The sequence below is a fragment of the Micrasema longulum genome, unplaced genomic scaffold (genome assembly GCF_059751315.1).
Source record: "Micrasema longulum isolate JH-2025_06_02 unplaced genomic scaffold, ASM5975131v1 h1tg000526l, whole genome shotgun sequence".
Taxonomy (NCBI): Eukaryota; Metazoa; Arthropoda; class Insecta; order Trichoptera; family Brachycentridae; genus Micrasema; species Micrasema longulum.
The window spans coordinates 149,436-162,647 of NW_028277723.1; the positions used below are offsets into that span (position 1 = coordinate 149,436).

The 13,212-nt window shown below is 34.9% G+C and overlaps 1 protein-coding gene across 1 annotated transcript in view; it reads left to right on the forward strand.

Moving 5' to 3' along the window:
• The window catches only part of LOC148280848 (voltage-dependent calcium channel type A subunit alpha-1-like), a gene marked incomplete at its 3' end in the record, with an annotated part of 161,573 nt that overhangs the window by 81,708 nt on the left and 66,653 nt on the right, over positions 1-13,212 (forward strand). The window contains exons 19-24 of the mRNA XM_088227692.1: positions 2,262-2,384; positions 4,037-4,216; positions 6,033-6,302; positions 8,295-8,438; positions 9,972-10,173; positions 11,707-11,871. Of these exons, the coding sequence (XP_088083818.1) occupies positions 2,262-2,384; positions 4,037-4,216; positions 6,033-6,302; positions 8,295-8,438; positions 9,972-10,173; positions 11,707-11,871 (1,084 nt within the window). The remainder of the gene's footprint in view (positions 1-2,261; positions 2,385-4,036; positions 4,217-6,032; positions 6,303-8,294; positions 8,439-9,971; positions 10,174-11,706; positions 11,872-13,212) is intronic.

Sequence of the window (13,212 nt, forward strand, 5' to 3'; positions counted from 1 at the left end):
CAGCAGCCTTCTCCAACATCACATCTTGAATGCATCGATCATCTTCCTCTCGTAGGCACGCATTGTCCACGTTTCAGCCCCATATAGGAAAACGGAGAATATCAGGGCTTCCATCAACCGCTTTTTTGTGTTTATTGATGTACCTCGATCTCGCAAAATCTTCTCCAAACGGTTCATTGCTTCTTTGGCCATTTGAATCCTGCGACCAATCTCAGGTCTGCAACTGCCGTTGTTGGAGATAAGCAAGCCGAGGTACACAAAGACATCTATCAGTTCAAGTTCTTGCATCTGTCTTGTCCTTAAGAGACTGTCAGCTCTGTCTACTGAAATCATAGTTAACCCTTAACTAGTAAAAATATGTTTACAAAAATAATTTCAAAAACAAAACATTGTTATAAAATCCAGACGCTTTCCGTTGACCTATCTACCTATATGGATGTTTGTTTTTAACAAAAAATCATTGCCATTTCACGAAACAATGCAATAGACCCAGCAACCTTAATCTCTTTTGGCAACTCATTAAACATCCTAAGTATTTTATGACACAGGTTTTTTTACTTGTCTGGATTCTTGTTTTGTGGAGTCTAAAACCTTCACCTCCCTTCTAAGATAGCGATGAATTTCGTTATTGAGCTGAACATCACAAAACATGTATTCGGCCAAAAATTTATTTTTTAATTCAAATATTACACTGACGTATTTAAAATGACTCTTTACTTTACCAAAAGCGTATTCAGTGCCGTCAAAATATGTTGAATTTTCGTATGTCTGCCACGTCTCAAAATTGCCCTCATTCCCCTATTCTGAGCTTTCTACATGATATTATATTGATTTTTAGTGCTCAGAAAGAGAACACTAGAACAGTAATTGAAATGCGGTAAAAAAAATTCCTTTGGATTACTTGTATTTAAACAAAAAAAAAATCTATTTCAAAATCTTGAAGTTTATCCTAAGTTCAACACACTTAGGTTAACATAGTCAATATAGTGCAGGCAATTGGTAAAATAAACCAAATTAGGGAAAAAATGCCGAACATTCCTCTAGTGGGATGGAAGGCCCGTTGACTGCTGCCAAAAGGCCGGCTTCTCCTGAAGAGTTTTAAGTGGTTTCCTCTCCACATGAGCAAATGTTGAGAAGTTTCTGATTGGCACACATTAGTATATCCTTCTTGATTCCAACAGTTTAGATAAATTTTTAAAAAATCATTGCAGAAAAATCTTTTTTTTTAAATATAAACCTCGTATGTTATAAGCAAGGTAAATAATAAAGCGACTCCCAAAGGTTAACCTTAGGTTAACAACAATGACGTAGTGAAAAAGGTTGTAGTGTTTCAAAATTACTTTATGGCTCATTTTGTTCTCACAGTCAAGTTCTTTATGTGTACTTTCCTAACCTAACCTAAACCACATATATCTAGATACCATAGAATTAAGAATAGTCCAGAAACCGCATACGCACATCAAACAGAAGACAACTTAACTACTCATAAATGAGTAGGTTTACGTTTTGCCCCATTAGTTTCTTTGTAGACGTCGCTCAGTACGCAACTCCTGATTTAAATTCAATTATGCCGTGTTGTGTCCTTTTAAAGTGTAGAAATACTGCTAGGATCTTAAATAAACATGATGGCATCACATTTTATGTGTTACAAACGAATGTTAAAGTAGCAAATGAATTACTTAAAAATGGAATTATTTTTCCATCTGTCAAATTGTCGAAGAAACAAAATGAAAATTTCGTTAGTGTTGCCAGGGTAGAATTTTTTTTTACCCAAATTTGCTCATTTAATAAAAGAACTAATGAAAATTAGACCTCGGATTAAACAACGCCGTAGGGGACATTTGAATGACATTATCTTTAAAACATCAAATATTATTTAGCATGATATAAAAATATCCGTTTTGTGTCAAACAAACTTGTTTTATATTTTAAGTGCAAAGTTCATAAATTCAATTACTCTTTTTAAATGACCCTTTATTTATCTAATCTGTTGTGTCAATCAATGTTTCCGCGTGCACAATAAAATTTTAGAGAAATTAACAGATTGATTTTTTTTACCTTACATTTGTGTTATGATTAATTTTTTTTCCCATCAAGCAACATTACCCGGCGACTTAACGTATGCGCGCGGCGAATGTGTTTCTAAGTGGGGGAATTATTGGACACAGTCCGATGTATTCAAATATGATTCTACGCTTCTTCTGGACTATTCTTAATTCTATGCTAGATACTTTAATCATTCCGATTTTTTGGTTTTCCAGAATTCGCCGAGCAGCGCATTGGGTGATTAGCCTTCAGTATTTTGATTTCTTCATCATGATTATAATATCCCTCAGCTCCATCGCCTTAGCTGCTGAGGACCCAGTAGAAGAAAAAAGTGTGAGGTGCGTACTGGTCAAATTTACTAACCATTGCAACTAGGCATAGGTAACTCGAGATTATTCATTGAGCTGCGGGTCAACTCGCAGCTCTAGCTGACGTTTAGAACCGGCTCGCAGATAAGCTCACATTATTTCACACGACCACCGCGAGCCGCAAAACTATGTTGAACAATATCACTTTAGACATTGACATTTTTCGCGTCTCTGAGGGAGTTTTTCGTTACAAGATTCTTTTACTTTTTAACATATTATTATTTGGATATTATGTAAACTAATGTGTTTTTTTTTTTTATACCTAATTTTACTAAATTATTTTAATTATTTCTATATGTATGAAGTAAGATATTCCATTTCGTAATGTACATATATATGAATGAATAAATAAAATTGAAAAACGTCTATGGCGAGCCAAACAGTACAGGTTTCACCGTTCGGCTCAAATTTGATTTTCTGGCAATTGATGTCTTATTTTATTTTTATTTATCATGTGTTCCTTTCCCACTTTTTAAATAATAAAAGCTTATCCCAATTTCGGTCCGAAAACTCCCAAAAATGAACTGTTTAGCAAACTAGTTGTAAATATTTATGTTTCTGTCCCCTGTTAAAATACTTATTTGATCTTATCTCCAAAATACGTTAAGAATAGTATAAAAACTGTAAATGTTGTAAACAATTCGCTAGTCTTGAAGATGCCTACTTAGGCGAAAGCGCTCGTTGGTCAAAATAATAAAAAGTAAAACTAAACCAAGAAGTTTCATTGATAAGTTTATTTATAATTTTATCATAATCATTAACCATGGAGTTTTTTCAAGAAATATCAACAAAAAACATCAAAACTTACAATTAGAAATCAAACACTGATTTGAGTCTACTAAACACTTTATTTTATTTTTACAAATATAAACATATAAAAATAAAAAATTCGTGTAATTTTGATAAGAAATTCTTAAAAATAGAAATATTGTATAATAATACATTTATGTTTATATAAATTTCCTCATAATATTTCAATCATGTTTTAAAATTAAAATGAACAGCAACCTGTTATAATATTATTCATATTTTTTCGACAACAATTATCTAAATTTACAAAACTATAAAGCTTCATTAATTATCTCACTATACATACTTGTATGTCAATAAATACTTACTTTGTTATATTTTCCCTGAAATTCAAATATAAATACCTAAATTCCCCATTACCTATTAAACACTTAGCCTCACCCTTAACTATTGGTTTTTCCCTCAATTATGATTAATGTACATGCTACAGTTCATAAGATTATTTTTATTTTCTACTTAAGTACCTTGAATTATATAACTATATAAGGACATTCAATCCAAATAATCTTCACATTCGTTTGAAAATGCCCTAATAAGGCGAAACAATTGTCACGAAGTTTTTATTTTTATATGTTTATATTTGTAAAAATAAAATAAAGTGTTCAGTAGACTCAAATCAGTGTTTGATTTCTAATTATAAGTTTAAATATGGAGTTCTACAAAATAAACACCAAATCAATCAATAAAAAACATCAAAATTATCATTATTAAATTGCTCTTTTTGTTACTAAATATCCCCATTCCATAACGTCCCGACGAGACCCTTGCGAAATATAGCTACACTATACATGGCTGTTGGTTTTCTGTTTCAGAAATACAATATTAAATTACTTCGACTATGCGTTCACCGGTGTCTTTACCATAGAGATGTTACTGAAGATAGTCGACGTCGGTGTCGTGTTACATCCCGGCTCCTACCTGAGGGAGTTCTGGAACGTGATGGACGCCATAGTGGTTATATGCGCTGCCGTCAGCTTTGGGTTCGACATGACGTGAGTATGGTGAAAATGTTTATTTCTCTTTCCGCTTTCACTCTCTTTGACTCCACTCCGCTCCGACAGCCCAGCCTCGATGGATGCGGTCGGCGGACAGTCCGCCGAGACGCTGGCGGGGTCGACCTCACCAGGCGACATTCGCGGTCACTTTCAGCGCCGTAGTTTCACATGCTCACTTATCAAAGAGTGCTGCGTTTTCCCTATACCTAGTATGTGACTCACCCGGAAACCAATGCTCACTGTCACCTGATCTAGATCTGATGGCCAACAGTACGAATTTAGCACCCTTCGGTCAGTTTGTCCGGACGTGGGTATTGCGTTGGGAGCTATTCAGATGAGCGGACGCCCAGGTGGGTAAAATATGGTGGGACAGACGAATTCAACTATGCCGTGTTGTGTCGTTTTAAAGTGTAAAAATACTGCTGGGATCTAAAAAAATCAGGATGAGATCACATTTCATGTGTAATTATAAAATTCATGTGCAAGTAGCAAATGCATTACTTAAAAATTGAATTAATTTTCCATCTGTCAGATTGTCGAAGAAAACAAAATAAACATTTCGTTAGTGTTGCCAGGGTAGTATTTTTTTTTACCCTACTTTGCTCATCTAATGAGAAAACTAATGAAAATTGAACATCGGATTAATCAACGCCGTGGTGGACATTTGACCGACATTATCTTTAAAACATCAAATATTATTTAACATTATATAAAAATATCCGTTTTATATAAAAATATCCGTTTTATGTAAAATAAAATTTGTTTTACATTTGAAATTTAAAGTTCACGAATTAAATTACTCTTATTAAATGACGCTTTACTGATTTTCTCTGTTGTGTCAAGCAATGTTTCCGCGTGCACAATAAAATTTTAGGGAAATTAATAAATTGCATTTTTTACCTTACATTTGTGTTGTGATTATATTTTTTCCCATCTGGCAATATTACGCGGTGACTTTACGAATGCGCGCGGCAAAAGTGGTGCAAAGTGGGGGGATTTTCGGACACAGTCCGATGTTTTTAAATATGATTCTACGCTCCTTCTTAACTATTCTTAATTCTATGATCACAATGTATCCTACAAATTTAACCGTTTTAGTAGCACGCTTAATTTGCCAGTATGTTAGTAATTTGCTACGGTGTTTTTGTGTTATTTAATGGAAAAATTTTGATATTAAATTAAAACAGGCTTTTGGTTTTACATCAAAAGGAGGAAGGCGTCTAGGTCCAGAAATTTAAAAAAAAATCGTCAGATGTTTTTGTAAAAACTTTTGTCGGAGGAATAAATTTAAAAAATGTTTCCACGGTTATCTGTGCCTCTTAAGGCAGACGAAAAATCCGAAGATTCAGTTTTAATTCGCCATCTTTTATTGCGACGGACAATAATGTCACTTCCGTCATCACTATCTTCATTTATGGGAATACCCATCCCGTGGTTGTTTTTTGATCCATCATTCACAATAAAACTAACATCTGACATTGCGAAAAATATTGATTAAATTATGCTGTATTTATTTTCACAATAATTAATAAAGTTTTCAAAACACGCGCCAACCGCCATATACCACACCCAAACAAAACGCGTGCACTCACGACGACTGACAAACGCTCACTAAAAGCTGCAGCGCGCAAGCGCTGCATTGCAATCTTCGCCACTACTACATCCAGCGTGATAGCGCTACGTAGCACTAAAACGGTTAAACTAGATACACATCTTTTATAATTGTTTATTTTCCTTCAGCAAGCAATCGACACTTTGTCAGTTGGAGCGCTTCAAATTTGTACATTCACAAATATATAAATATTGTTTCCAGTGATAGTACATCGACGGCAGCAGGCAAGAACTTATCCACCATCAAATCGCTGCGGGTCCTCAGAGTACTGCGCCCCCTGAAGACCATCAAGAGAGTTCCCAAGCTGAAGGCCGTGTTCGACTGCGTGGTGAACTCGCTCAAGAACGTCATCAACATCCTCATAGTCTATATATTGTTTCACTTCATCTTTGCCGTCATAGCCGTGCAGCTCTTCAACGGGAAGTTCTTCCACTGTACGGACAAGAGCAAATACAGTTTTAAGGAATGCCAGTATGTATACTTTTGTGAATTTTTTAAATTAAATACTCTCTATCAACAATCCGGCAATCACAATTATTTTTTTTTTTGTGATTAGTGATGAAATAGTTGTGATGTCAAGAAACAAAACTGAATTAATTCATTATTATAGTTTTGTTTTTTTATGTTTGAAGCATTTACTTTGTGGAACATTATAATTGAATATATTAAAATGAAATCACTTTGTTTTATGTACCACTTATATTTTTATAATTTGGCAACCAACGAGTTTCGGCAACACTATGCCTTATACAGGGTTAATTACAAACTATCAGAATATAAAATTTTCACAGTGAGGGTAGAGTGGGCGTGGCTACGGGAGTAGAGAGGACAGGATGTTTGTGTGTGGATTTTTAGGGAGAGGGAAATATTTAAAATAAGACTGTAGGTTCCATGTCAATAGTCGATGATACCCCCCTTGTTAAATTAGTTCACCTGAAGTAGACTAATGACCGACGATGCAATGTCATCATTTTCTATCGAATCCAATACAACTTATATTACAACTCTAGCAATATTGCATATAAAGACGGGATCGTTGCCCTGCAGTACAATCACATCGTCCCTACCGTGAAGAAATTAACTACAAAGGAATATGGTCTATAAAGAGACCACAAGACGCAGCCAACACCGGTCAGCTCGTTCAGTTAGTCAACCCAACAAGTTCAGTTCACGTCAGACCAGCTCGACGACGTCACTAAGTTCTAGCATGTAGTTCAAGTGCAGTATCTTCAACCCATCATTGATGTAACACTTGTCCGACATAATTCATTATTTATTCGCCATGTAATAAATAAACATCAAACAGCAACCTCGTGTCTTCTCTGTCAATCTTTAACTGGGGTAGGTGCTCCAACCCTCAACTACCTCAAATCCTACAGAACTATTACTAAGATTTATTTGATTATTAATAATGTTTTTATTTTTATTTAAAGACTTTTTAATCTCCAATATTTCAAAATAATAAATTGCATATCTTTTTTTGTTTGTTTCTAAAATTTTGATACAATCTTCAAAGTTAAATGAAGGACTATTTGTTAGGATATGTTCAGCAAACTCAGAAAAATGATTGTTTTTAAGACATCTCATATGTTCTTTAACTCTAGTTTTAAAAGTACGTGATATTTTTCCTATATAAAATATCCCGTAGCCACGCCCACTCTACCCTCACTGTGAAAATTTTATATGAGTTATGTTAGTTTGTAATTAACACTGAAGAAGGCATAGTGTTGCCGGAACTAGTTGTTTGTCAAATTAAAAAAATATAAGACGTAGATAAAAACAAAGTGATTATATTTGAATATTTTAAATTCATTATTAAATGTTTTTCATTATTAAATTTAATATAATTCAGTTTTAAAAATTTAATTATAAAGCGGTGTGTATAACTCAATTTTGGTTATAGTGGCACATCAGTCACTCAGCCTTTTTACCGCCAATATAGTTCTAAATGTTTTCCTTACTTTTAGTAAAACATAGTTACTGCAGAAAGCGAGAAAGACCGAGAAAGGTATGGCGCGATCAAATCCAACAAATACTTGAAGATGGACATGTCAAAAGTCTGAATAATCGGCATGCATTTTTGACCGTGCAATAATTTATTCATGTTTTATGCGTACACATATTTTACTCATTCGTGTATTTTATTCATTTTTGTTAGTTTGCCGAATGCTTATGTACATAAAGTGAAATCGACCAAATCGGTCTATGGGGGATTCGAATCCCCCCCTTCACTCCGGCTAGTTTAAGATCAGGGCACGATTGATGGGTGAATTTGTTGCTGCATGTGTTTTGTATTTAGGCATATGAAAAAGTTTGGTGAGTCTCGTGCGTCTAGGTGATACGTATTTGATAGTTGATAACATTTACATATTGAAGCAAGATTAACAATCGTCTTGCAGCTACAAAAAGCATGGCCAATTTTTCTTATTCCTGACTGCGTCTAATATTTCCTTGTGTTTTCAGGGGTTCATTTTTCAAGTACGAATCTGATTCTCTGCTACCGACTAAAGAGGACAGAGTTTGGGGTACACAGAGCTTCCACTATAACAACGTAGCAACTGCGATGCTCACTCTATTTGCTGTACAAACTGGGGAGGGATGGCCACAGTGAGTATCAAATATCATCTTTTGACTTCCTCAATCAATTCTGATGCCACGGACTACGAACTGATCGTCATCAGCATCTGTGGCGCTGCTGCCCGTTGTGGGCCCTGACCTCCTCTTGAACCTGCCTCCATTCCTCCCTGCACCATGCGGCTCTTCTCCAGTTCGTCGGGCCAATTTCTCTAATGTCACATTCCACATTATCCAGCCATCTTAACTTTGGTCTGCCTCTGCTTCGTCCACCTTCTGGAGTGGTATAAAGAATCTTTTTTGAGGTACTATTGTCATGCATTCTGTGGACACGCCCCAAATATTGTGTAATCTTCTCATTTTTATAAATTTTGCAATGTTGGGTTCGCCATTCTTATTATTCTTAGAGGCGGAAGTCAGTGCTATTCAAGCTACTGACGTCACTGCAATCTGTAAAGATCTATAGTGACGGGTCACCATGAATAGTTCTCGCCTTCCAAGCCCAAGTCTATAAAGAGCCTGCTATTGTGTTGAAGGCGAGAGTTTACATTTTGCTTAATCTTTCCTTCCAAGCCCAGATCCGTAAAATATCGGATAAGGGGCAAACTCTTTAATATCCTCAGGTTTAACCAGCGGGTTCGCCATACAGTGCCTCTTATTCATGATTAAACCGTCTCCTCCACACTCCATTTTGGTTGACTGCTCCAAATATCTCGTTTTATATTTTTTACGGTGAACTGATAGATTGGATAAAATGTACACCATTGTCCTCTCTAATGATGAGAAGTTTGACAGCAGAGTTGCAAGATAAAACTTTGCCTGAGTTTGATTCTTGAAATTTTACATTGTATAAACCTAAATTTTTCTGAATTTAATTTAACTGCTTGTGCTGAAGATAACATCAATTTTATCTTTTCTATCGTCAGGGAACTACAGTTTTGAACTTGTATAGAAGTACATAGATGCTATTGAACGTAGAAAAATGTTACCCAAATTATTGAGGAGTGGACGAGGTATACAGAATACCTTGTCCTAGGAAAAGAATTTGGAGTGGACTGTATTGTATGGGAAGGAAAATAACGCAACTCCACTAACCTGCTGATGATGAGGCGTGACGTATGATGGAACCTGGCTGATGAAGCTGGCGGTCGTGATACACTGGCACAGCTCGTATGGAGCTGGCATTCTAAATAGACGCTGTCACGGCTCGCTTGACGAAAGATTTGTTAAGCACTTCACTTGGTTGATATTGGATTAGTTTTTTGTGATATGATTTCAAAACTTTAAAGCCTTTATACTACAATGTGTGCAATGCATAGTATTTTTCCGTTAATATGCATGGTAATACGCAAGTTTTTAGCCATGTTTGAATTCAATAATTCAAAATTCAATGTTATCGATCTGTTCTAATATAAAACATACCAGCATCCTATTTGAAACGTTATTAAAATATATTTTTTAAAATGTATTGTAATTTTATGTATATTATTTCTGAATAAATAAATAAGTAATAAATATTGTACGCTCGATTGTTTAAATTTCTAAATATTTTATATAATATTTTAGGGTGCTTCAAAATTCAATGGCCGCCACGTACACCGACGTCGGACCCATCCAGAACTTCCGGATAGAGATGTCCATCTTCTACATCGTGTACTTTGTGGTGTTCCCTTTCTTCTTCGTCAACATCTTCGTGGCTCTTATCATCATCACCTTTCAGGAGCAGGGCGAGGCCGAACTGCAGGACGGGGAAATAGACAAAAATCAAGTTAGTATCTACCATTTGTCCATTGCGACACATGGCAATTTTATTTTTATTTGGCAATTGTAATTATCCTTGTCGTGAACCCTGAAAATGTGATCCGTCTAAGTCACAGCCAATAGAGAGAAAGGGCAGTGCTGAGTCTTCGGCGCCATAAAACTGAAATAAAACCGGTGTAGTGAAATCTTTTGTTAAAATAAAATAGATGGTTTGACTAACCGCAGTTTCGTTGCAAGGTTGCGTGAAATTAAATTAAAAACTTACTTACATTATTCTGAGGTTTAATAAATAATATAATGAATACAAGAAATACAAAGATGTGATTAAATTAAGTACAACACTGAATGGATTAACCGTGACGTGTGTTTGTAAGTTTTAGAAAGAGAAAGCAAAAGCCTAATATAATAATAACCTCTCTGAGCTAAATGTTGGGACGAAACGGAATACGGAGCCTCGGACTGCTACTGAACCTTAGAAAGGACCCAGCAAAGGAATTATGGACTCAAGATTTGCAACATTGTTTATATTTATTTATTTATTTACACTCTTTATCAAAATACAACTTAATGTTCACTTTGCCCAGCTAACAAGAGTTAATACCCCGTTCCAAGCTAGGCAATTACATTTTAAAAATTATAATAGTTAACAAATTAATAGAGAGCACAGACAAATAAAATATAAACTTATTCGTATATACATTTTGATACATATACATACAAATATTTACACATATATGTATATATATACACACATATATACATACACACATACATACACCCATGCGCATACACATACATACACTCATAAAAACATAGACAATTTATTTATGCGAAACTTCATGGTTGCCATCTTTAAATATATATTTTTAAATTCCTCCTTTTTTTATATTTTATTTTTGACATCCAGTAATAATCTCCAATCCGTGGTATGCATTAACTTTTCTGACTCCCTACGACCAATGTCACGAAAGAGCGAGGTCAACACCTTCCGCAACTTGACAACACTCCCGTCTTTCCACAATTCTGGCATAAGGTTACGGACCTTTTTGCCTACGTAATAGTGTTGTCTCGATCCCAGAACAGTGTTGACCCCTTCACTTAGTATCAGATCCCTATTAGAGTATCTTGTATTATGGTTGTGGTTGACGTGTGTAACCACTACCGTTCTCAATATATACTGTTGAATAATATTCAGTACTCTGAATTCTTTGAAGAGCAAGTATATAAAAGCGGAGCTCTGGGGAAAAAAAGATGCAGCACAGCTTCTACAAGCTGAAAATTGGAAAATGGCTGCTGAGGACAAGCGGAGTCGGAGGCAAAATTTGGAGGAGGACAAGGCTGGATTCGGGCTGTAGCGCCATCGAAGAAGAAGAAGTCAACATTACTTGTCACGTGATTCCCTCTCAGTTGAAATAAATTCATGCATCCCAGATATTTAAAATCTCGAAACTGGCCAACTATGACATTAGAATACTGCATATTTTGGCGATATCTTTTGCGTCTTTTTTCATCGATCTTCAGCTGTTTTGTTTTTTTCCAGAAATCCTGTATAGATTTTACGATCGGAGCCAGACCTCTGGAGCGGTATATGCCGAGCAAAAGGTCTGGCTTCAAGTATAAGATATGGAGGATAGTCGTGTCTACGCCCTTCGAATATTTCATAATGATTCTGATCGTCCTGAACACTCTCCTGCTCATGATGAAGGTATGTTAAAGTCACTCCATCATTCGATACAAAGAACAAACATTTTACTTACAAAATTCGTAATAACCTGCTGCTTTGGTATAAGAAATGTACTCAAATTTAAAACAGATTTAAATACAGACCAAACTTGTAAATGTATCTCGTTTAAAAGCAGTATGACAACATGAAACAAATAAATCTTTAAGTATTTTTAGTATCGAAGGTCAGTGAAAAGTTACTTTGTTTTATTAAAATTAACGATAACATTTAGAACTATGTTGGCGGTAAAAAAACTAAGTGACTGATTTGTCACTTTTTTTTTTTTTTTTTTTTTTTTTATACGCCTCCACTCGTTTGCGAGTGATTTTGGATTTGTCACTTAAATTTAGTTATACGTCCAACTTTTCTCGGAATTTTAATCTATGTCGGATGAGCCAACACCCCATGGATAACAGACATAATTTTTATCGGTTACATCAAAAACTCTATTTTCTGACTTTCATAAAATCAACGAATTTATACCACACAAAAATGGACTTACATTTTGAATTGTTGTTTAGATTTACATTAAAATCTTTTTTAGTGTGCCCAATTAAATCCCACATGGCCTTAATAGTTTTGAATAACACTTGTCATACTACAGTTGTTTAAAATAAATTAAAAATGAAAAAGGCGTGCTCTTTATTCATTCAAAAAAACATTCATTCTCTCAACATTATTTGTTTATTTAAAACTTTAAGCACAAAGAATAAGTACCTTCTTTGGCAGATTTATTGCTTAAACTAATATCTTCCACCTAACTGAAAAACACACTGGTCAAAAGAAGAGCTGGTCAAAAATTGTACTAAAAAAACGAAAATACCTACGTATCAAAAAGATACATACATGAAAAAAAACCTAATTAATTAATTAAAAATAATAGCAACAAAATAACAGATTTGGAGATAAGGCTCGCACATATTAACTTTGAAAAAGTACATTATGTTGTACATATTTAAGGATAAGGAATGTGGAATCAGATAACGAGTTTGGAAGGAGAGAGAAAGAGGAACCAAGGAAAAAAAAGGAATAAAAATACATATTAAAAAAAACAGTAAAATACAGGGAGTTCAGAATTCTGAGGATATATATGAAGTAATGTTGCAGGCGTTACTTGAAGGTGGCAAGAGTACTTAAATTATCGGGGTGTCTGAGGAATGAAATATTGATCAATCAGGATGTGCGTATTGATAGCAAGGTCAGAATATATAAGACACTAGCGGACCCGTCAGACGTTGTCCTGCCCGAACGTTGGCTTGCCTGCTATTAGTTTAGAAAAAGACTTTTCGTTGATAAGTAGATACCCAAGTACTTGTTTGTGAT